This window comes from Lolium rigidum, chromosome 3 (genome assembly GCF_022539505.1).
Source record: "Lolium rigidum isolate FL_2022 chromosome 3, APGP_CSIRO_Lrig_0.1, whole genome shotgun sequence".
Classification (NCBI taxonomy): Eukaryota; Viridiplantae; Streptophyta; class Magnoliopsida; order Poales; family Poaceae; genus Lolium; species Lolium rigidum.
Window position 1 is genome coordinate 310,047,010 of NC_061510.1, and position 24,266 is coordinate 310,071,275.

Here is a 24,266-nt window from a genome sequence, read left to right on the forward strand (position 1 = left end):
AGCATATTAGTAGTTGTTTCTGATTTGATAATAATATTTGAAGAATGTGCCTAAAAAGAAAGAACAATACACAAACTTAATTTATTTTTTGCCTATAAAGATAATGTTTCTCTGGAACCTTTAATTCATCAAAAGTAGCTTATCTAGCTCAAGAAAGAAGAGTGAACAAATAACCGGATTTTTTTAAACTATGAGAAATGAAGAGAGAACACAACTGCAGGAGACTAACAGTAGTTAGCTATAACAAACTTTTTCTTCCCAAGGGCAGCAGTAAAACAAGTGAAGACAGAAGTTTGCCCCTTGGCTAAAGATATGCTTAAATTTGTTTTCCTCATTTCTTCTGTACTTAGAGAACATAGAAAGGTTAGTATACTGTAAACCATGAAATATTTCTATCATCCATTGACATAACAACATCACAAGAAACGAGTTCATAATGATATGAGATTAGTACTTCACACAAGAACCCTCCTAGAATATTAGCAGTGGGTATACAGGGTTGAGAACAACACACCCAGATTCAAGCCTCACTCTCACTTCTACTGTAATTCTGTAAGTGGAGAAATGAGTCTTCTCCTCGCATGTCGGAAAAAGATTGGTAGTTCACTCCACCTATCTCTTGCGGCCAGGGAAGCAAATACATTATTTCTTCTTCATCTCTTCATGCATTCTGTTCAGCCAATCGAGCCTTCCTTCATTGGTCTCCAAAGCACTGAACATCTCCCTATAGTCCACATTCATGAACAGCTTGGTGGCCGTGAAGAACAGATCGCTGCATTCTTTCGCCCCAGATTGCACAGCCAACTTGATGACATCTTTAATCCCATGACCTCTTGGAACATCACTAGAAGATGTTCCCGAAGTGCTACCAGCCATTATGTTGGTCACATGCCTGAACTCCTGATCCGGCGGGTTCTTTTGTTTCTTTGATTTCTTCTTTGGACTAGCAGCAATGGCAGCAGCCCTCCTCTTTTCAGCTCCCTTTGCTTTCTGGTCAGATGCCTTGATATATTCCAGATCATTGTTGCATTCCAGGTCATTGTAGCATTCTAGATAGCCGTTGCCATCCTCAACATCAACGAGATCAGTGGGGTCTTCTATATGCTCACCCGGGATGGCGGAAGATGAAACTGTCACATGAGTCTCGTCAAACATGGCGGCAAGCTCAGCAAGGTTTTCTGGTGGTCCATTCCGGAACTTTACAAATTCTGGGTGGGCCTAAAAAACAAATAAATGGACTGACAATTAGCATAAGCATGATTTGTAAATCGGAAATAGACTCCATTGGATTTGGGTACACTGGATGATACCTCTGTGAGCTTCACCCACCATTCATTGTCGGCATCTACCGTTCCCGACGCGCTATGCCACCGCTGCCCAGTTGCAGCCTGTGTAAAGGCCACCCAATGAGCATATTCTTTCTTCAAGGACTCCCACCGGTTTTTGAACTGCTTCCTCTCATAACTTCTCCCTGTCCTAGCCAAGAACTTGTGCTGGAGATTCTTGTATCCCGTCTTATTCAAATACGACACGGGCCTGTTCCCGGCGCCGACCTCCTCCTTGCAGATCTCGCAGAACACTTTGTGCCCGAATGAATCCCAGTGCGCCTTGGATTTCAGACCCCTCTCCATCTACTGAGCACAAATTAAGTGATTCCTCAGTCAACCAAAGATCAAGAACGTACTGGACGTGTCATACAATATGAGTATATGACATACATCCATTCGGTCCTGTTACTGTTTGAAGCTACCAATTTTACAGTGGCACGTCAGGAGGTACTGATGGAAGACAACCGAGTCTAGTTCAGAGGAATAATCCAGCATTCAATACATCTAAACAAGAGCAATCTCATCCATCTCTCCATCGGCAGTAAAAACTCGAAACGGATGCATCGGGTTATCATCAATCGGTACTAAATTAGTAAGAGCTTGGGAAAATTCGGGTGGGTTCGGGGTGGGGGTTGGGAGGAGGGCGGGAAGGGAGGAGGTACCTGAGGGGACGGGGGACGAAGAAGACAGGCGCGCGAGGGGGACGAAGATCAGCGGGGAAGCGCGGCGTGGTGTGGGTGCCAGGGGCCGGCCGGCGCCGCCGGCATCAGGCTGAGAACGTGGGCGACGGCAACCCTAATCACATCCCTTTCAGCAGAGGTGCCTTGCTGCGGGCTTCCTGCCTTCACTCTCGAGCACCCCTTTTTCTTAGGGCATCTCCAGCGGCGCGACGGAAACGGTCGCTGCGTCCGCTTTGGTCGTAAATGCGTCTGGCACCGTCTCCAGCGGCACGACGCAAAGTGACCGGGCCGTCCGCAGAGACGCAAATCTGGCCCAAATATGCGCCAGGTTTGCGTCTCGGCGGACGCTGCGCGGACGCGCAAAGTGTCCGCTGCGGTTTCCACCGGGCCCGCCTGGCAGCGAGCTCGCATGGAGGGCATCGCTTCGCGGCCATCGCTTCGCGGTCGGCGCTTCCGCGTCTCGCGCCGCCATGAATGCCGCAGCTTCTCGTTCGCGCGTGCACCGGCGCGGCGGCCGAGCTTCGCGCCGCCTTCAATGGCATCGTATCCCGTGCGCGGCCGCCCTTAAAAGTCCAGGCGGCCGCGTTGCTCCTTCGCCCACGGCTCCACTCGCACCACAACCGCCGCTGCGCCACGTGGGAAGAAGAACGACTTCGAGGCCTCCGGCAGCGGCAGCAAGAAGGTGCCGCTCCCCGTCACGGTGGGGAGGCTCATGCACGGCAAATGGGTGCCGTGCGACACCTGGTCCGGCGCGCGGTTGGCGGCTCAGCTGCCGCCGGGTGCCCATCCCTCCAGTACCAGCGCGCGAGCCTGAGCGGACCAAGGAGATCCGGCGGCGGAGGCGATATCTGTCGGCGGACCTCCTCAACCTCGAGCACCGCCATCGCGCCCGGCGTACGCTCCCCCGGATGGCTACTGGCCGTGGGACATACCTGAGGTCATCTTGCTCGACAGCGACGAGGAGCAGCACGGCCACGATGCGCAGCAGTAGGCGTTTTAGGTTTTTTTTTATGTTTTCAAGTATGTAAGTTTATGTTTCAGTTTTTGTAAATTATGTTTCAGTTCAAAAAAATGATTCGTCCTAAAAAAAAATGCGTCGTGTCGCTGGAGCCACCCCGACGCAAACGGACGCGCGGTCGTTTTCGACCAAAAGGGCCGACGCAAACGGACGCGCGCGGACGCTAAAATGCGTCGCGCCGCTGGAGATGCCCTTACACTTGGTCACAAGTGTCGAGTCGGGATGGGAGCATCTAACAGACCCCCTATTTCTCGGAACGAATAAAGTGAATAAAGTGAGTTCACTCTTCAAAAACAATTTGGTAGCGGATTTAGCGACGACGCATAACAGAAAACGAAAACGCGAACCGAACTCACAGAAATCAAACGTCGTGGGAAATCGAAATTCGTGATTGCACTGATTTCATCGGATCAAGCTTGAATTCGTTCATAATTTACAATACTAGGGCAAAATACATGCATATTCGATATTACGAACTGGGGACCTAATTAAACTAGATTTTTAGTCCCCGGAGCGACTATAATATCACCGGGGCGCTAATGTCGTCGGCGGAGGGTTTTTGCTCGCCGGGTCTTCCTAGGCGACGACGACCGCCGCCACCTCGACGACCGCCGCCTCGGAGGTGCTCCCGCAGGCAAGAGGCAGCCCGGCGGTGTCATCGTCGTCGTCACCGCGCGGGGGCAGCGCCAGCAGCGGGGGGCGCCTCCGCTTCTCCTTCCGGCGCCTCCTCTGCGCGCGCTTGCAGGTACGCCATCATCTCCGCCCACTTCCGGCTGGCCCGCTTAGACGCGCCGTCGGAGCGCCGACGCCTGGCGCGCTCCGGCGACGCCCGTACACCCAGCGGACGCCGAGTTGACCTTCCGGCGCCGGATCGGCCACCTCCCCTACCCACGCGTCTTGCACGCACCATTCCGGACGTAGGGGAGCTAGCAGAAGCGGCGACGCGGCGTCGGAGAGTCCGGAATTGCTCGTCGGAGCAGTTGCAGGCGGCGGCGGCGGTAGAGGAGCGGCGGAGGGGAGTAGGGTTTACGAACCGAACTCCCCTCCGCCAACCCTTTTAATAGGGGCCGCGCGGGGAGTTTCTCGGGCCCCTGAACTTCGTATTTGGGCCGGCCCACGTATTCGGTCATTGATCGGCGCGCATTTCGGCCCGAACCCGTAAATCCGCCGGAAAAGTTCGGTTCCGGCGGGATTTACGGGCTCTGTTAGAGATGCTCTTATGTACTAACGGGCCGACCGACACACACCGGACGCCTAAGAGCATCTCCACCGGCGCGACCCAAATAGGCGCCGGCAGGGGCGCCGACACCTCCGTTTGGGGGACGCCGGCACAACATCCTCCATTTGGGGGATCTGCTCCCACACCGGCGCCCCCAAACAGGCGGCCCCGATAGATTTTGAAATTTAAATACAAATTTGCAACACGATATTCATACATAGTTCGAACGAAATTTGTACAAATTTAACTCGAATTTAAACTAAAAAACTAAAAACCCATCTAGCGGCGTTGGGAGTCGAAGGCGCTGAAGTCCAGGTTGTCGCCGTCGTCGCTGGATGGCCCGAAGGACCAGTTGTCATTCTCGTCGGCCTCCTCCTCCTTTGGCACCGGCATCTTGGATGGTCCGGCGAGGTCGACGAAGTTGGCGCCCTGGTCCCTGGCGGACCACACCGCCGCCTGCCGCGGGTCGATCGCGATGTGATGGTAGTCCTCGTCGATGGAGCGACCGATGATGAAGCTCTGGGCGGGGAACTCCTCCTCGTCACCGTCGCCTCCTTCTCCCACCATGTCTTCTTCGCCGGCGGAAGTGGTGGCGAGGCATCCTCCTCCTTGACACGGGAGCGGCGGCCCGACCCCACCGTCCGACGAACCGGAGCAGAGGAGGCGCGCCGCGCTGCGTCGTCGCAGATGACGACGCCTCCGAAAGGAGGCACGGGCGCGGCCGAGCGCATGCGCCCGACGGCGGACAATCCGGTGCGGGAGGTTCCGAACATCGCGGTCCGTGCTGGTGCCCCCTGCGTGGTAGGCGTCGGCGCCATGGTCGCCGCCTGAGGGAAGTAGACCGGCTCCCGTTGCCCGCGGAAGCGTGGACGGTAGCCGTACTCGCGGAGCGTGGCGTCGATGTCGCGGCCATACCACCAGGCATGGCGGCCGACGGTGTTGAAGCGGCCGCCCGAGGGATTGTCCGTCCGCGCGAGCTCGACGGCGCGCTCGCTGCCGAAGCGTTGTTCCCAGGACAGGCTGTCGAGGGCATTCTCCGGGAGGCTCCTCCCCTCCGGCGTCATCTCGGACCGCCGTTGCCTGGCGAGGGCCCGCGTATGTGGTCCTCGCGGCGGTGGTGGCGGCACGGCGAAGCCACCGTTGGAGACGTGCCAGCCGTGCGGCAGCTTGTACTGCACTGGCACGGGGATGCGGTGCCAGTACAGCACGTCGGCCTCGTCGTACGACAGCTGCGTCGAGCGGAGGATGCCGCCGCTGCTGCCGCCGGCCTGGTCTTTGTGCGCCATCGTGTTCGCGTGCGGGTGGTGGTTCTCGCAGAGATTCAGGACGACGACGACTAGGGATGACGGCGGTGGGGAAAAGAGAGGAGTGTGCGCTGGTGTGGTTTTAAGGAAGGCGGCGGACGTGCACTGAAGGTGCGTGGGTAAGGTAGGTGGACGCCGCGTGGCCAGTCGCCGCTCTCGCCATTTTGGTTTCCGTGCGGGAGGCCATTGATGCCGATGACCAACCTCCCCGCGTCGTTTCCGATGCGAACCGCCGCGTCCCCTCGTTGACAAGGCGCCCCCACCCGCGAAAATCGTCGTTCCGCGAGGCGCAGGCGCGCCCGGTTCGCACCCTTGGCGAAGGGGCCGGCACGGGGTTGCCGACGATTCTATTGGGCTCCAAAATTGGTCGGCGCCGTTTGAGGTGCGCCGGTGCGAGCCCATTTTTGCCCCCGGCCCCCAAATTGCTATCGGGGCCGCCGGTGGAGAGGCTCTAAAGGCATCTCCAGCGGCGCGACGCAAATCGGTGTCCGCGAGCGTCCGTTTGCGTCGAGCGGCGAACGCGAGAAAGACTGTTTTTGTTCGCGCGTCCGTTTGCGCCTGAGGGTGCCTCCAGCGACCCGATGCATTTCCGCCTCGGAATGAAACATGAAGTTTGAAAACAACAAAATAAAGAGATTCAACGAAGTCATAATCCTTATTACATTCAAATTTTAAAAAGTCTACATGAAAATAAGATGGTATTCCACTAGGCATGGTCTTCATGGCTAGCCAATGCTCACCGATGCTTAATCAGATCCGTCTGCAGCCGTTTGCACACATTCTCATCAGTGATTTCTACATTCATATGTAGATAGTTCTCCCAAGATAAAACCCCAGGGAGTGGCGCAACTAGCTCACCTTGGAAGTCCCAGTATTTCTCATTGCGGCCATCAGGACGCTTGTTCTCAACGATCATGTTGTGCATGATCACGTAGCATGTCATCACCTCATGCATGGTCTTCAGCGACCATGTTCTTGCCGGGCGACGGACAATTGCCCACCGAGCTTGGAGCACACCAAATCCGCGCTCCACATTTTTTCCTGCAAGCTTCTTGCATCTTGGCAAACCTCCTCGTCTTCTCGGAGTTTGGATTACGGACACTCTTCACCAGTGTGGCCCAGTCAGGGTAGATGCCATCAGCAAGATAATATGGCTTGTCATATTCATTTCCATTGATCTCATAGCTCACCCAGGGAGCTTTTCCTTGCATTAGCCTGTTGAAAACCGGTGATCGGTGCAACACATTGATGTCATTGTTGGAACCGGCCATGCCAAAGAATGAATGTCAAATCCATAAATCTTGAGATATGACAGCTTCAAGAATGACAGTCCGTCCCTCCGTATGCCCGCTGTACTGACCCTGCCATCCAAATGGACAGTTCTTCCACTGTCAGTGCATGCAATCTATGATGTCAATCATTCCTGGGAACCCTCTAGACTCGTTGATAGACAAGAGCCGTCTTGTATCCTCAACAGTTGGCTCCCTACAGTAATGTTGTCCGAACACGGCAATCACGGCTCGGCAAAACCGGTACATTGACTCAAGGCATGTGCTCTCACCCATTCAAAGATACTCATCGAATATATCAGCAACCATTCCATATGATAGCATGCGAATAGCCGCAGAGCATTTTTGGTAGGAGGTGAAGCCTAGTGCACCTGTTGCATCGGGCCTGCATTCGAAGTACGGGTCGTTGTTTCTGATGCCCCGGAGAATGACCATGAACAGCTCCCTTGACATCCTGTACCGGCGCCGGAACTTTTTTTCCTTGAACACCGGATCGGTGAGGTGGAAGTAGTCCTTGTGGAGCCGATGCCGTTGGACTCTGTTGCGCGGCAGGTTTTTTGAGCGGCCCTTGACAGAGCCCCGGTGCACTGGCCCCTCATTTGAAGTGAACTCGTGGATCATGGAGGCCGCAGTAGTTGCCAAGTCTGCGTCGGCTAATTGGACTCCTCGTCGGAAGAGGAGTCAACGACCTCGGCGTGGAACTTCTGCAGCATCTGCCACATGTCCATCTGCGTGCGTACGAACTGTGGATCAATGGCCGCGCACAATAGCGCCGAAAACAGGAGAAGAAACCTACCGGCGCAATTGACCAAACAGGTCGTGGGCGGCACGAAAGGGCGGCCTAACCGGCAACGTTGGGCCCCAAAACTGCAGGCATGTACGCGCCGGAGCCAATCCCGAGTACGATTCTGCTCTCCCGCGCGACGACAATCGAGCCGGACGGCGAGTACTGCGACGCTGCGGCAGGACAGCGGCGGCTGGGGTTGGGGTGGTGGCGTCGCACTAGGGCAGCAAAGAAGGGGAAAAGAAGTAAATCGAAGCGGTCGATTTTGCTATCCCTGACTTACGGGACCTGGTAGGAAAAGGAGGACGCTCGGCGCGATGGCGCAGCGTCCGCGGAGACGCAAACCTGGCGCATATTTGGGCTAGGTTTGCGTCGCCGCGGATGGCCCGTTCACTTTGCGTCGCCCCGCTAGAGGAGGGCTCAGACGCATTTTCGGTCACGGCGGACACAAACAGTCGCTCAGCGTCTGTTGCGTCGCGCCGCTGGAGATGCCCTAAATTGGTCACATCCATTCATTTGCGTGGCCCGCGGATAACAAAATTGTTATACAGGAGCACGGTGACCGTTTCCGTCGGAGACATCCCAGCGGGCCGACGTATTTTTTATTGGCTGACAGCATCAATGTCGATAGTGGCGGTTAACGTCCCATCGAGGTATGCCGTTAGCGATTACCGGTTCGCGCGCAAAGGCAGTGCTTCCCGCGCGCCGCTAATACATTGGCGTGGGCCAGCACTTCACGCACGGGGGAAACATATTGCGCGCGGTCGGTGTTTCCCGACTAGCCGTGGCTATATGTGGTGCACGCTGGAGGTCGAGGAGGGCACACCCCGACCCAACCATAGAAATCATCCATGACCGAGAATGACCGCACCTGGGCTCGCATTATTCACATGGTCTGTGGCGTCTTCCCCGATGATCCTGTCCTCACATCTGTCCACGCGACGGAGGCCTTTGCAGAGGAGGCGGCAGAGGCGGAGGCGGCAGAGGCCAAGGCGGAGGAGGCGACAGTACAGGCGGCGACCATGGCTGACCTGCAAGCGCAGCTCGTGGAGGCCAGGGCGGAGCTCGCGGCGACGAGCGGGTATGCCAGGGCGTGCCTGGTGGCGGAGCTTGGGCACCCAGCGCGGCTGGTGACGCCCATGGCGGACGCCGTCATTGACGACATGGACGATGATGACAAGCACGATGACGACTTCCTCCGCTACGATGACGTAGAGGCGCGTTTGTGCGCGCCGAGCAGGGAGCGATGATCTCGTCGTTCGAGAGCCTCTCTGAGGACGATGATTGCCGTCGGGTTCTTGCGGCGAAGGTGCAAGCTCGCGGCGATGCGATGGCCATGAGGCAGGCTTTCGTGCGCTCCGACCTGGTGGCGGTGGCGTTGGCGGGGCCGGACCACGCGCTTATCATCCGGGAGAACCGAGCTGTAGGACGCCATCAGGGCGAGGGACGAAGTTGTGGCGACAGCGGCGAGGGACTGGGCCCAGTACCGCGAGGACCTGGCGCGCATCGCCGCGGACAAGGCGGCTGCGCAGCGAGCCCGCTGGGACTCCTGTCTAGCGGAGGCCGTCGAACACCGCTGGGCAGAAAGACGTTGCCTCCTTCCGGGAGCAGAACCGCCTCCGAAGAGAACGGCGTGCAGCTGCCCAAGCCCTCATGCGCTCCGATGATGATGCCGACACCTTAGGTCACATTGACGGCCAGTAGTAGGTCGAGCAACTGCGAGTAAACCTGGATGTAGTAGGCCGCACGACGGTGAGTAGGTACGGCCGTCGTAGTTTTGGGTTAACACTGACCTTCTCTATAAACATGGTTGTTTTGGCCAATCAATTGAAATGACAAACATTTTGCTTACCCGTCACTGACCAGCGGACCCTCATTCAACCAACGTGGACACACGGTGTGCCCCAATGTTGTTAAATTCAATACATAACTGTTTTCCTCCATATCTTGCAGTGTGGTTGTCGGGTGTTATAGTTGGTATTTGTCTGTATCATCCACAGGTAAAGATTAGCACTTGAAATATGTTTGGAGTGCATCTCCTCTCACTAATAATTCAAAATAGTTGTTGGACTTGGAATATTTACTTGAGTAAGTACTAAGGATCACAACTCGGATCATGTGTGAGAATGTGGGAGGATATTGGTCATGTGCAACTTTGGATGGGTTCCGAAGGTGGTAAAGCTTACTCCTTTCGCAGAGTTAATTTATTAATATGCATTTTAATTTAACTTACCTTTCATCAGATTAACACGATTAACATAATTAAATATGAAAAGGTTAGCAACTGCAAAATGTTCATCTAGATAATTCAATCTCCTTACTATTTTATTCAGATAACCATACAATAATATTTGATTTTATCATTGTATAAATCTCCTGCATAGTTTAGACTACCAATTTGTGCTTACTTTTCGTTTCGTGCTAATTGTAAACATGTATGTGAGTGAGCTTTACATCAGTGTTTTCAAATACACCAGCAATAGGATGGATCAGTTGGTAGTCTCACCTGCAGCTTCCTACCTACTCTGCAGATTACCACTGCCCAGCTTTGCTTAGTTATTCTGTTTGATTATTTAAGCTTTGTTATGTTGGTCATGAGGACATCTCCATCCATGGGTTTCCGCGGGAGAAACAGGGTGTTGTTGTGGAGAAGGTGGAGTGTCAGGGCGCGTGCATCCGGCAAGTTGGAGAGGAAAATGACGCAGATTGATTCGGCAGCGGGACTAAGGGGTTGTGTTGATTCAGGTTTGCATGTCCCTCCTCTTTTCCCCCCTACCTTTACTGTCGTATGTTAACTTCGCTTGTAGATGTTTTTACTGCTTCAAATCTGTCGTTTCAAGATGTTAATTTGCTGTTTTTGGAGTCTCATGTTGGGGCTATCTGATAGATCTAACCTCCTCTCTCTCCCCCGACCTAACCTCCTCTCTCTCCCACGAGGCGGCGGCGCCGCCCGCCGTTCCCGGGGAGTTCCCCTCCACACCGCCCTCCTCCCCTCCCCTACAGGCCCCCCTCCTCCGCCGCCGTCGCCGAGGACGCTGCGGGGCAAAGCCCATGTGGTGAGGCGGCGGTGGCGGCTCGGTCCTCCGTCGGCAGAGCGCAGCGCGGCCTGCGGGAGTGTGTGGGGGCGGCGGCCTACACCCTCCTCCTCCGTCGACTGAACGCAGCGGGATGGCGGTGGCCGGCGGATCTCCGGCGGCCGGCGGCGGATGTTGGTTGCGGTGTGGTCGGATCTGGGCCCGAGGTTCGGATCGCGATCCATCGCGGCTGCGTCTCGTCAATGGCACGAGGAGGCTTCGCTGGGTCTTCTTCGCGGCTTGAGGACGTCCGGGTCTTCGGCCCGGGCATGGTGGTGGTGGCTGACTTCATGCACCGAAGGCAGTCGGCCAGGCTGGCTGTGTTGGCTTTTTGATCCCACTTTCAGCGCCGGCAGCGAGACGGGGAGGCATAGTAGCCGGTGAAAACCGAGCCGACTCCGGTCATGGCGGGCGATGGCGGCGTTTGCGCCGTTATCTTGTTGAAGGCATCGTCAAGCAACTATCGCTAACCTACTCGTTCCGGCGGCGAGATGGAGGAGCTTGGAAGCCGGCGATGGTGTCGCCGGTGGAGGGTTGGAGTGGCCAGCCCAGGATGGTCGCCGACGTGGGGGTCCGACCTGAATAAAGGCGGCGGTCCTAGGGCCTCTCTTGCGTGAAGAGGAGGACCTACCGGAGGCCTGGACTCGTGATCTGGCCGGAGTGTTGAGTTCCGGAAGGCTCCGCCGGTGAATGTAACTGTGCTTTTGCCTGGAGTTTGTTGGATCGGAGGTATTCGGTCGTGCGCACCCATGTTTTTATTCTGATCGATTGGTTCTGGAGGGAGCGGCGCGAAGCTCTTTTTCTTTGATTGACATCAAGTGACTATGGATCCATGATGAAAGTCGGAATAAGAGAATTTCATGAAGGCCGGAGGGGAGGACTAGCTAAGGGAGGTTCAAGTCTCTGCGTTGTTGAGGGACTTGCTTGGTGTTCCGGGCTTCACAGCAGCGGTATGAAAGTGGGGGCGACAACACAGGTGAAGTGCAGAGTCCTACCTTTCAGGGTGAAAACCCAAGGTCTGGCCTTAATTGGTTGTGCCTGGCAATGTCCTTGGTGGAGGCATTGTTTTGAGAGCGGGGACTGAGAGTCTGTAATTCAGGTGTTGTCTTGGCGGTGGATGTATTGCTGTTGTTAGGCCCGAGATACTGTAGCGGGACTTTTGTTTCTTAGTTTTCTTTTCTTGTTTTTCGCTGTGTGCATCCGTAGTGCCATTAGGGTGGTGCGTTGTTGCAGAGGCTGGGTGTAATTGGTATCTTCTTGATATTAATATATTCCCTTTATCGAAAAAATCTTGGGGCTATCTTCTCCTACACCAACATATCCTCTAACCCTACCAAACTGAATAAGATCATGAACAATATCTTTTGCCCCACCGAGGCCCCTGCCAAATGCGAGCTAATTACTTCTGTATGAAATTTCTGAAGGGGATTGGAATTTCAGTTTTTTTGTGTTGATTCACTTGATATATTTAAACAGGAGTATTAGTTATAAATAAATTTGATGTCGATGTGATATATGTCTGTTTTTATGTGTGTTTGGGCATTTCTATTCAAATTTGTTTTCTAGCACTTTTGTCCCGTTAATTGATATATCCATGCTTGTATGTGTATTGGTAATGCCTCTTTCCCATGTTACTTTTACAATTGAATGTATAGTTTCAATATTATTGAAACCAACTATTCTTGTTCATTTTCTAGGTTGGAGGTTGTGGTTCTTTTGGTGATTACTCTAGATTTTCTTTTAAAAATAATCGAGTAGTTGATTAATGGTGCTTACTTAGATTTTTTTCTCCGTCCATAATAAGCCCATCTGGATTTGAGGTAAGCTACGAAATATTCTTTGTATGCTTATACGGGCCTATAACATTGAACTGTCGGGTTCGTCGAGATATGTTTTCATCGATTGGAGGTTACGACTGCCCCAATGCTTTGTTTGCTGCAAGCACTGCATCAATTTTACACAATGTTTACTATCGTGTATGGAAAGAAGATCAAGAAATCATCTTGCAATACTAGAAAAAAACTCCTTGATGGTACACTTCCATAATCTTTTTTTCAACGCATCTTCTTATATTTTGTAATACTTTTGTGCTGGTTTTACCTCTGAATAATCAAAATATCCTGATGTTTGCAGGTTAGTCTTGATTATGCAGTTACTTGGGTTTTAGTGTTGGCCATTGGAGGTCCATGAACAGTTGAAGAATGGTGAATTGGTGAGCATAACTTTTCAAATCCTTTGCTTTAATCTTGCATGGAACTAAGAATAGTATTACAGAACAAGATGGTGATAACTGATTGCTTTCTATGTTGCCAAACCCTGAATCATAACCATGAGTATTGATTTCAGTCCTTTTCTTTTGATCTATATCAAGGTATCTGATGGAAACCATTGTGAAATTTGATGTGATTTATATTTTTTACATGTGCTGGCAACTTTGGTGGTTGTGCTCTCAAATCCCAAACCTCGATATAGTGGGGTGAACAAAAAGTCACCATACTTCCTGAAATCTTAAAAGTTAGGATCCCTGTTCACATGAAATGTTTCATGCCATGAATCTGATAAGTGTATTATAAGTAGACATGATCTCCTTAGAGCACATTGTGTTATGCACTTACTATTATCAAATCAATCAGATGATACATTGTTTTCTCCATGTTAGTTGTATGGAATATCTGTGTACCTGAATATCCTCCTTGAAAGTAACAATGAACTTCTTCCGGTACTCGATTACGCCATCAAGCTAACTTATTTATCTTTACCCGGTGTCAACATGTAGTATTTGTGATGCTGTAGAAGTGGCTGGGAAGGACGTGGTGTGAACATCATCGACCGGTCTTGTGTCTCACAAGTAACTTGTTAATCTACCGCAGTTTCTTCTCCTCCTTGGATCACAGTTCTGAAAATCTTCCCTTACACCTTGCTTCTTCTCCTAAAGGTACGAAGTGAAACCTCTTTCAGGGACGAACGAAGGGCTCGGCGTTACCCGAAGAGAAGCCCATGGCGCTCCCCAAGTCCAACATCAAGCCTGCGGCCACTTACTTCATTCGCAACCACAGGCAAAATAGAAGCCTGCATTCTCAGTCTCAGTTTGTAGATATGTGCTGGAAACAAAGAGCAACCTCAGTGTATTGTCCTTTTCCTCTGATGCTGTAAACGTTTGTGTCGGAAATTGCACATCCTTTTGTTTGGTTTGGTTGTGTGTTGTTGCCGTGGTTGATGAAATGTATTAGGCTGCCTTTTAATAATGCTATTATAGTGTTGACGTTGGACATTCTTGTGGCTCTTTGATTGAACCGCTAAGGACCAGTGAGGAGGCGCCCCATGGGGCGCCCCAACCACTAGTATAGCCAAAAAATGAGTGAGCCTAACATTTTTCAGCAAACCATGAGTTTTTTTTTCCGCAGCAAACCCTGTAAAATGCTGCATATACGCGGATTTTGGCCCAAACTATTCAGTTTGTTGCATTGTGTAGGAATTTGTGGCTTTAATATTTTACATGTTAACTACATTGTTATACTCCTGAAATCAAAACCTCAATGTGGAAGTATATTCATGGAAACAATAGGGAACAATTGATGTGGAATTGTACTTAAGGAAATATACTTAAGGAAGCCGGTACATCTATACTGGAACACAGTGTATAAGAATATGCTGGAATTATACCCGGGAACATTATAGAGTGGAATGCCAGGTTGTCTATAGGATTGGCTCTATAGATTGTTAAAGCCTGCGAGTTTGAATCTGAATTCAAACTCGGCGCACGACTCACACGTGCCTGTTTGGGACCTAATTGATTAACAGTATTAGGCTCGGTAACTGGCTGTTAATGATAGTGGTTTGTTTAATATGTCACGAGTCCTAACTGGAAACAGATTGTAATATCTGGAATTTGGAGTCTATATAAAAGTCCCACCCTCTAGCCTCAAGATGCATTGTGAGCGGCACCACCGATAAGGCAGAGGAATAGAAGGTAGACCGAATAGCTCCTAGCCCTAATTTCTTACATTGGTATCAGAGCCGAAGGTTGCTCCATCGCCGGCAATGTCTACCGCCGAAGCAAAGATCCTGCGCACTCTTGCCTTATCCGGTCCGCTGCTATATCCTACCGCACACGTACGTTTGATGAGTCAGACCGCATCGTCGCCGCCGACGGAATCATGGTCGGCGCCGTATTTTTTCGCCGTCCATGTACAAGTCCGCTGCAACATCACGTCGCCGTCGCTGTGTGGATCTGATCCAGCTTAGCAACTCTGCCGGTTTTCGTTCTGCGATCTTTCGCCGTCGTATTGATTTCGCCCCATCACAGATCGATCTGCGGCCGGTCGAGCTATGGGCTGCGAGTTCACACGAACGTCGCAACATCACGCTTGCGCCTGGTCGCTGAAGGCATCGCTCGATCTGGAAAGCAGGATAGGTTCTCATGCTTCTGCATGCACGGATCAAAGAAGTTTCGATTCCATGTGGATCGAGGAAAGAGGCAGACCATCGCTGCCGACTTTGGCTTGTGCATAGTACGATCCATGGAAGGTAGCTAACGCAGCTGTTGTTCCCCACTATCTCGCCTCCCGCCGTTCATGTGGATCATTGCCTCGCCAGTGGCCGATCCCGCTGGACTCGTCACGTCTGCACCCTGAACCTGATGAACTCGTCTCCTTCCGCGCCGGATCGAGAAAGCTGACCCGAAGGGCTCGCCTGCTGCCGCGCCAAAGTACTTCGCCCTGCAGCCTGCATCTACCATCCACCTTGGACCTTGGCCTCGTCAACCGCCACCTGCTCGCCATCGCCATGTTCCGCACCACAGGGAAGCACTGTGCTTCAACGGGTCAAGGTCGCTGATGCTATAATTGAATATTTCAATGGAGTCTGTACGCTCTTCAAGTATATAACAAACAACACTGGGAAATTGTCCACGAGAAAGAGGCATCAATGCCGAGATAATCTTCGTACTGATCGCCACCGGCTGTTCGGAATTTGCAAGCTCACTTGTGAAGTTCTGTTTTCTACATCGATACTGTTTTCTGCACTTTAATGAAAATAAAGGAACTTGATATATATTCTTGCAAGAGGAACCAGCCGCTCCTGTGAGACCTTTGCAGCAACAACGAGCTCCTCCAGCCCACGGCAGCAGGCTGCCCGGAACTTTCTCGGAATTTCAAGGCTGCTTCACTGCTATTTTATGGTTCTGTTTGTTTATGAGTTCACCTGCTGATGCTGTTATTCAGTCAAAGTTTTTCCCTGCTGCAGCAACCGATTACTGCAGACTGCAGGTAGCGGAAACTTCAAAATTTCTGCCGCTGATCAACATCAGGGAATTGCTGCACTGAATGGCATCTATTAATGCATATCACTTATTGTTGGAGGAATACGGAAATAACTCTAAGGAAAGGGAACAAAGTTTTGCCCAGGTATGTCCAATATTTATGTATGCACTGACCTTTATACTGTAACTACTATTCCAAATAGTAGGATTATGGCCTTTTGCTTGTACTTAACATATTGCTGGAAAACAAAAGCAACTTTATTTGACATGCAAATAATTCCAAAGGAAAATATATATGTGTGTGAACTAAGTCTTAAACATTGCTACAAAATCTGATACACTTTGGATTTGGAAATTATGATGTCAAACTCCATTCTGGAGGAAAACTGTTGTTGTTATAGGAAATTGTATTGACCTAAAATGAGAAGGAATTTAAATTATACTTCTCTATTGAAACCTATTGATTATGACATACTATTTGGAAAATAAAGAGTGGAAATATTGCTCAATGGATATTAGTGCGTTATGAAATTTAATACGATGGTATCTTTTCTCTTAATGATCCATTGGAAGCTGGGAATACAAATTGCTTTATTTATTGAAGATAACTCCATACGGAGGAATACTAAGACACATGCTTGGAATTTCATTATTGAGGATATCTACGACTTGGTTGCATACCAAGGAAAATAATTATGTGGCTCTTTAATTGCGGAATTCCATACTTAATTAAGTGGGAGGACTATCAATTATGGATTTTATTCTTTCATTGCAACATTTGTGGTATGTTGTTTCCGCACTCCCACTAGACGTTTAATCATTTATCTTACGGACTTGGTCACATATCAAGGAACGGAATTAAGTGGCATATTAGTTCTGGAATACTAAACTTTACTGGGAGGGTTATGGTACTTCATCAACATTCTTATCTTATTTTTGGATACTTCCACTAAAGGTCAAATTATTTATTTCATTTCATTACTTCATGATTGCACTTGATATGGTTATTTACATCTTTTACAATACAAGTCAGAATGTCTTTGCTTTACTATGAACATCTTATACTGAAGTGGAAAATCAGTCCATCAAAGGATTTAAAAGTTTGTGCACTGATTGGTGGGGGAAGTACACTTCAGGAATATTTATATTAATCTTATTTAAAGAGAGCATGAAATTATGCACCATTGTATTATGGCATATACTCCACGGTTGAATGGAGGAATGCAACACTTGGCTATTCACTTAATTATTTGGAAAATGAATTAAATACTACTATTTGTTCAATAGTTCATTATCTTTGACAATCAAGTAACGTTTGGTGGACTGGAAGGTATTTTTGATATGTTTGACAATATCTATATGATATGCTATATTACTACAAATCACATTTTGGGAATCTAGTGGATACAGTGGTATCACTTTTAGTCTAGAAAAGAAATGCGGTGGAAAGTAGGAATACACTATCCTTTTATGAAGGTTGGAATTACTAGCAATCATGCCGCACTGTAATCTCATGTGGAACACTATTAAAACCCCAAAGGAAAACACAAGTTAAACTCCCAACACTAACATGCTTAGGAAAAGTGGGAGGAATTAACATGGTCCATCTTGTCTATTGTTGTATGTTCTTTGTGGAATTCACTCACTCTATGTTTTAGAGGAACAATTATACTCATATAAAGGACTCAATTCCGTTACTAATGTCAACTATGGTGAAAGCATTGCGGGAAGGAATAAACTTTATGAGGAATAAGAAAAGTTTGGAGACTTGTTATATTACCAAACAACCGCAAGCCTATGTGTAGTAAATGGATTTATTTACACGGAAGTTTAATGCAACATGCTAAATGGAAACTACAATTATAGACTTGTTGCTAAATGCTTCACACAAAGGAAATATTTATACTTTGTGGAAATTCTTTTCTCCTATGGAATATTTTTTCTTCTCTGGAATTTAGAGAAAGTGGGAAGAAAGACAGGGTTTGCTAGCTAAATATATTATTATTACATGTTCTCGGAACAAGCTTCACATCAATGGTATTTCAGGTCATACGGTTTTCTGAATGATAGTAGATGATCATATACAAAGATTAGTGTGAATTATTTTTGTTATTACTATATGTGCTAACAATGTTCTCATTTGTTATAAATATCACATTGATGGAAGTGAAAGCTTGGTTTGGTTCTAACTTTCGTAAGAAAGGTATGCTGAATCTTCCATTATCGTGGGAGTGGAAATACATAGAGAATGTTTTGAAGGTAGTTTTTCTATGAAAAATTGCAAACCTGTCAAGTACCTTTGATAAAGGGAATGATACTCTGTGAGGAATTAAGTTTGAACTCTCGAGGAAAAAGGAATAATAATTGGTATCGCATAGTTATTTTGGGACATTATTCGTGCGACCTAATCTTAGCCATCCTGCTGGAATTATTGCTATTTTGATTAGCATGTTAACTCACACTTGTTGGAATTGTTAGCAAGTGGAAGGTGAATCCTGAAAGGATCCTGGAATAAAAGGAAATTCTTATGGCGTAATTTCAAGAAATCATGGATTATTTATCATTGGCTGATTGTCACGACATACATTACATGGATATATTGATGTTATTATTTGGCAAGACAATCTCCATACAAGGTAATATTATTTTTATGTTATGTTTTAATATTTATTGGTGTAGGTATTTATGGTGAATAAAGAAAATAAGATTTGAATGTTCTTTCATTATAAATGATGAAAACTTTGATATGCTTAAAGCATCAAAGGAAGGCGTGTAGCTAAGGAGTTATTTTATATAACTATGGTCGTGGAATGTGCATCATTACCTCGTTACTTTGTGATAATATGACTCCAAAAGTCACAGAGTTTATATGCAACATGAATGCATTGAGGGAATTTGTTTACCATGTTAATAGCATGGGAATTCATCTTGTTGGATAAAATATTTTCAGCCAAGTGGGAGATGTAGGAATTTGTGGCTTTAATATTTTACATGTTAACTACATTGTTATACTCCTGGAATCAAAACCTCAATGTGGAAGTATATTCATGGAAACAATAGGGAACAATTGATGTGGAATTGTACTTAAGGAAACATACTTAAGGAAGCCGGTACATCTATACTGGAACACTGTGTATAAGAATATGCTGGAATTATACCCGAGAACATTATAGAGTGGAATGCCAGGTTGTCTATAGGATTGGCTCTATAGATTGTTAAAGCCTGCGAGTTTGAATCTGAATTCAAACTCGGCGCACGACTCACACGTGCGTGTTTGGGACCTAATTGATTAACAGTATTAGGCTCGGTAACTGGCTGTTAATGATAGTGGTTGGTTTAATATGTCACGAGTCCTAACTGGAAACAGATTGTAATATCTGGAATTTGGAGTCTATATAAAAGTCCCACCCTCTAGCCTCAAGATGCATTGTGAGTGGCACCACCGATAAGGCAGAGGAATAGAGGGTAGACCGAATAGCTCCTAGCCCTAATTTCTTACACATTGTTGGTGTGAGAGAAATTATAGCCAGTTGGTTCCCTTCAGCAAATGAAGCTGGCCAATTTTAGGCTAATCTTCGGGAGCAGGAGTACAACGGGGCCGCATGCGGAGCATGGGACGCTGCGGCCGCCTGCGGCCGAGCTCGGGGCGGAGTCGGGAAACCTCCTCTCGGGGCCGCGTTTTCCGCGGCAGGGCGGGCGGACGGCCGGGCGGCGAGGGCTATGGCGGTTGACAGGAGGCGGCCGGCCGGTGTCGGCTCGTGCCGAAGGTGGCGGAGCAGCGGGCACGCGGCCGGCCGGTGCGGGAGCCAATATTGGGTGGCGAGGGGGACGACGGCCAGTCGGGCGGCAAGGGGGCAGCGGACGGCGGGGCAGGCAGCGGTGCTAGGTCGATGGTGCAGCTTGTGTATTTGGGGAAAAAGGAAATGGACGGGTCCCTTGCAGCTCCGACGGATTCTTCGGAGTCCATGAGCGCCCTGCCAAAAACTGCGCGTCGGAAATCTCCGCCGGCGGGCAGCGGTATTGGTAGGGGGGCCTTTGACACCCACCATCAAGCGGCACGTGCCTACAATGATGCCACGTTGTGGTTTGGCCAGCCGTGCCTCTTATTAAACTTCCCCGAAATCCCCAACCGCGAGATGGCGGAGATGCTTGCGCCATCCTTGAGGCTTAAGGCAACTTTGATTGCTATATGAACATAAATTTTAAAAAAAGAAAGCGATAAAAGGGTTTCGGCGGAGGACGAGTGCCGCCATGCAAGGGCGGTGCAGCAGCTGGTGGAGGCGGACAAGCGCCGCATTGCGGAGTGGAGGTGGCTACATCGCGAATTTCGTTGCGTACTAGAATAATTATTAGGCGGAGAAGAAGGTAGAGCAGAGGGCCGCGAAGGCCTTCTTCGACGAGCAGTACCGGCTCACGGAGCTGGGACTACCGACCATCGCCAACAATGATGACGCCAACAATGATGACTGCTGGCTCGACACCTGCATATGAGTGGGCAGCGCATACGCCAGAACCGCGCCTCCTCCGTGCACTTGTGGTTGAGGTCAGGCATCCCCGCGCCAATACGGTAGTAGGTACCATATGGCTCCCATTCCACCTGCAGCATACAAATATTTCAGAATTTAGAACATGCCAGTAGAATCAATGAAAACTAGGATTGCAAAAGAGTGATCGGTTACCTGCTCAGCAGTAAGAGTGTCCAACTCCGCGGTGTACTGCCTGTACATGATCTTTGGATCGCTTGTCATCTTCGAGACATTGTCCCAAAGGTATGCCCAAGTCGGCTCCCGATCAGGGTTGTTCGGGTGATGAGGCCAATGCCTCTCGGGGAGTGTCCTAGGCCGCCCAACTGATATGCGGTCCCATCTCCATACGGAAAGTAGGAGCAAGCATCCACCAATACCGCCGCTCCCAGTCCTGCTCCCAGTCCTGCGACAAGCTTCGTCCAACTGCGTACATAAGACATTTGGTTACTACTTTGTCTAGCACACTACTATAGGAAAATAGTACATAGAACAAGTCATCACCTGCCGGTAGAGGTAGGCAAGTGCCGCTGTTCCCCAACTCCACCGGTTGTCCAACACCGTAAGCACCTTCAGCCAACACCAATGGGCCAGCTTCCCCCCACTGTCAGGAAAGAGAGTCCTCGAAATCATGTACCATAAGTACACGCGGGCGTACGTCCTCCGAGTGTCCTCGTTGGCCCCGTCCGGGCATTGTGCAAAGTTAGTCCTGATCCAAGAGAAAGACGCGCCGGCGGGAACTCTCTCCTTTGGATTTGCTGGCGCCGGAGGAGCCCTGCCAATAAGCGCCTCCATCTGCTGGCGCCACCCATCAGAAGCTGTGTTCATACACAGTGGCTCGCCCTGAATAGGTAGTCCAAGGATCATGGAAACATCCTGGAGAGGTATGGGCCATCTCGCCGGCCCTCAAGTGGAAGGTGTGCGTCTCCGGCCTCCACCGGTCGACAAGAGCGGTGAGTGCCGCGGCGTTCATGTTCGGCCCGCCACGGCTTACAAGGGATATGAACGGGAGAAGACCGGTAGGCTCGATGAACTCCGTGTACTCGTCATACGGTATATCCACTGTGCCATGGTAACGAATCTTCAAAGGGTGAAGATCCGTTGTCCTCTCCGTCATATGAACAGCCCGGTTTTCCCTGTCATACTCTTGATCTAGGAGCCACACCATCCTACATGTTTACACAAATACACCATATTATGAGCAATACATACATGAGAATATATCCAAATAAGCCATCACAAATACATCAAATACATACATATACATTCATATCTAGGGATAGAACACCATATGAGTTATTCCTACACATACACATTCATGAAATTTGATGCCTAGGGTTCCTCCACAAATCTAGGATACATACATATCTAGGGTTCCTACACATACACATTCAACACTTACATACCCATTTCAACACATACATAGCCATTTCAAACATCTTTGGTTCAAACACAACCAACATTTCAACACATACATACATAGGATTTCAACACATACATGTAAAATTTCATATCTAGGGTTCCAACAAATCTTTGGTTCAAACACATATACTACAATGTAGATTCCACCAACATTAATTTCTATATCAATGGTTCATATCCAAATCCACCAACATAAATTTCCATGTCTAGGGTTCATACCCAAATCTACCAAATCCACCAACACTAGTGGATGAATCGGAGGGAATCGAAGGGGAATACCTTGAGGAATGGAGGAGGAAGGAGTTGGCCGGATAGATCTGACGAATCCTTGGTCGATTTGGTGGGGGGCCGAAGGGGAGGCGGGCGGCGGCGGCGGTTGGGGAAGAGAAACAGAGAAGAAGAGAAAAGAACTGGCTGGGTCGGGCTGGGGCGGGCGCGGGCGCCACACTTAAGTGGATGTGTGGGGCCCGTGGCATCGGCGCCACACATGCTAGTGTGGCGCCCGTTGCATCGGCGCCACACGTAGAGGCTCGCCAAAACGGCTAAGTCCCAGACGAATTGTCTCACAGTATGTTTTGGGCAATTACAAGTGCATGTGTGGCGCCGATGGGAGTGGCGCCACACATGCTGCCACGTCGGATGGGCGCACCAGCTCAGCGTCGAGGGCGCCACGTCGGCTGGGTGTGTGGCGCCGGCAGGAGGGGCGCCACACTGGCATGTGTGGCGCCGATGTGAGGGGTTAGATTGGTGAAATAGTTTCGCGGAGGGTCAGTCTGTGCTTTTCTTTAACTTTTGGGTTATTTTTGTGCAAATCGCCACGGGCTCGCTCGGCGTGGAGACACCGTGGAAGGCAGAAAGCAAAGGGAGCTGAAAAGCGGAGGGCTGCTGCCATTGCTGCTAGTCCAAAGAAGAAATCAAAGCAACAAAAGAACCCGCCGGATCAGGAGTTCAGGCATGTGACCAACATAATGGCTGGTAGCACTTCGGGAACATCTTCCAGTGATGTTCCAAGAGGTCATGGGATTAAAGATGTCATCAAGTTAGCTGTGCACTCTGGGGCGAAGGAATGCAGCGATCTGTTCTTCACCGCCACCAAGCTGTTCATGAATGTGGACTATAGTGAGATGTTCAGTGCTTTCGAGACCAATGAAGGAAGGCTCGATTGGCTGAACAGAATGCATGAAGAGAAGAAGAAGAAATAATGTATTTGTTTCCCTGGCCGCAAGAGATAGGTGGATAGATCAGTCCATGCATGTGTGAACTTGTGGGACAGTTTCAGCTTGCCATACCCTGGAAAAAGAGAGGAGGGATATAGGGGTTTCAGATTAGCATCCTTGCTACTGCTGAATGCTGGTGACGGTGGCAGACTGTGGACGTGTGGGAGAAATTGTTGTGAGAGCGTCCACAATCCTTAACTTGTTGAGAGAGAGAGTGGATATGTAATTTTTTAGTTTGCTGGCCTAAATGATCACAATTTTGAGTATCATGGATATAATATACTCCATCCAAGTCAATTTATATTTCACAACATATAATGATGGTGTTTTCACCTACCGCCGTGGGTAGCTCTTTTTGAACTGCTGCGTGTCCACTTCACTGTTGTCCTTGCCCATATTGCGTTCAGTGGCTACTACTGGAGCTAAGAGCATCTCCACTCGTCCCCCCGACGAGGCCCCCGGCGAGCGTTTTTTCCATCCGGACGGCGTAATTCGGCCCAGTCGCGCCCCCGGTTCCTCGTTTTCGTCCGGATTTGGGCCTAAATCCATCCGGCGATCCCACGCCATCCCCGGCCCCCGGGGAGCGCTCGGGGACTCCGGACGAGTGAAAAGCGGGGAAGGGCCCGATCTGTCGGTGACTCGACGCACGAACCCCACCGCCACGTCGCTCAAAATCTCCCCCACCCCTCGTATCTCTCTCGCCGCCGGCACCACCCCGCCGGCTTGTTGCCCGGATTGCGCCGCCACTCCTTCCCCACCTGCCTATATTCCGCCGTGTTTGGACGACGGTCTATCCGGCTGCTCTTCCGCCGGCCTGTTTTCCGGCCTGCTTGCTCGTCGTCGCTCGCGGCTCGGGTTGCCTCGACCACGCCCGTCAGGTGTTCGTCCATTTGCCTCGCCGGCCATGGACTCGGACGAAGAGGAGGAGCAGATGTTCGTCGAGCTTATGCAAGAAGAGATGGCAGCAGCCGCCCAAGACGAGGAGCACATGATGATCCTTGGTTGCTTGGCAAGCATGTACGGCGGACTGGCAACTCGTCGGCGTGGTGGGTCGGCACGAGGTCGCCGGAAGTGCAAGCCGAGACAGCGAATGGAGGGCTACTGCATGTTGTACGCCGACTACTTCGCCGACAATCCATTGCACGGTG

At 50.1% G+C, this 24,266-nt stretch overlaps 1 protein-coding gene across 2 annotated transcripts; it reads right to left on the minus strand.

The window, feature by feature from the left end:
* Positions 1-313: 313 nt before the first annotated feature.
* Positions 314-2,103, minus strand: LOC124703702 (L10-interacting MYB domain-containing protein-like). 2 transcript variants are annotated; one of them, XM_047235924.1, is made up of 3 exons: positions 1,991-2,103; positions 1,311-1,631; positions 314-1,218 (listed from the first exon to the last, which is right to left on the minus strand). In XM_047235924.1, exons 2-3 carry the CDS (start codon positions 1,629-1,631, stop codon positions 643-645), a joined length of 897 nt encoding a protein of 298 aa, XP_047091880.1. In that variant the 5' UTR covers positions 1,991-2,103; the 3' UTR covers positions 314-642. The 2 variants fall into 2 exon arrangements, with proteins under 2 accessions (XP_047091880.1, XP_047091882.1); XM_047235926.1 differs by having other exon boundaries at positions 1,311-1,798; positions 1,991-2,073.
* Positions 2,104-24,266: the final 22,163 nt, after the last annotated feature.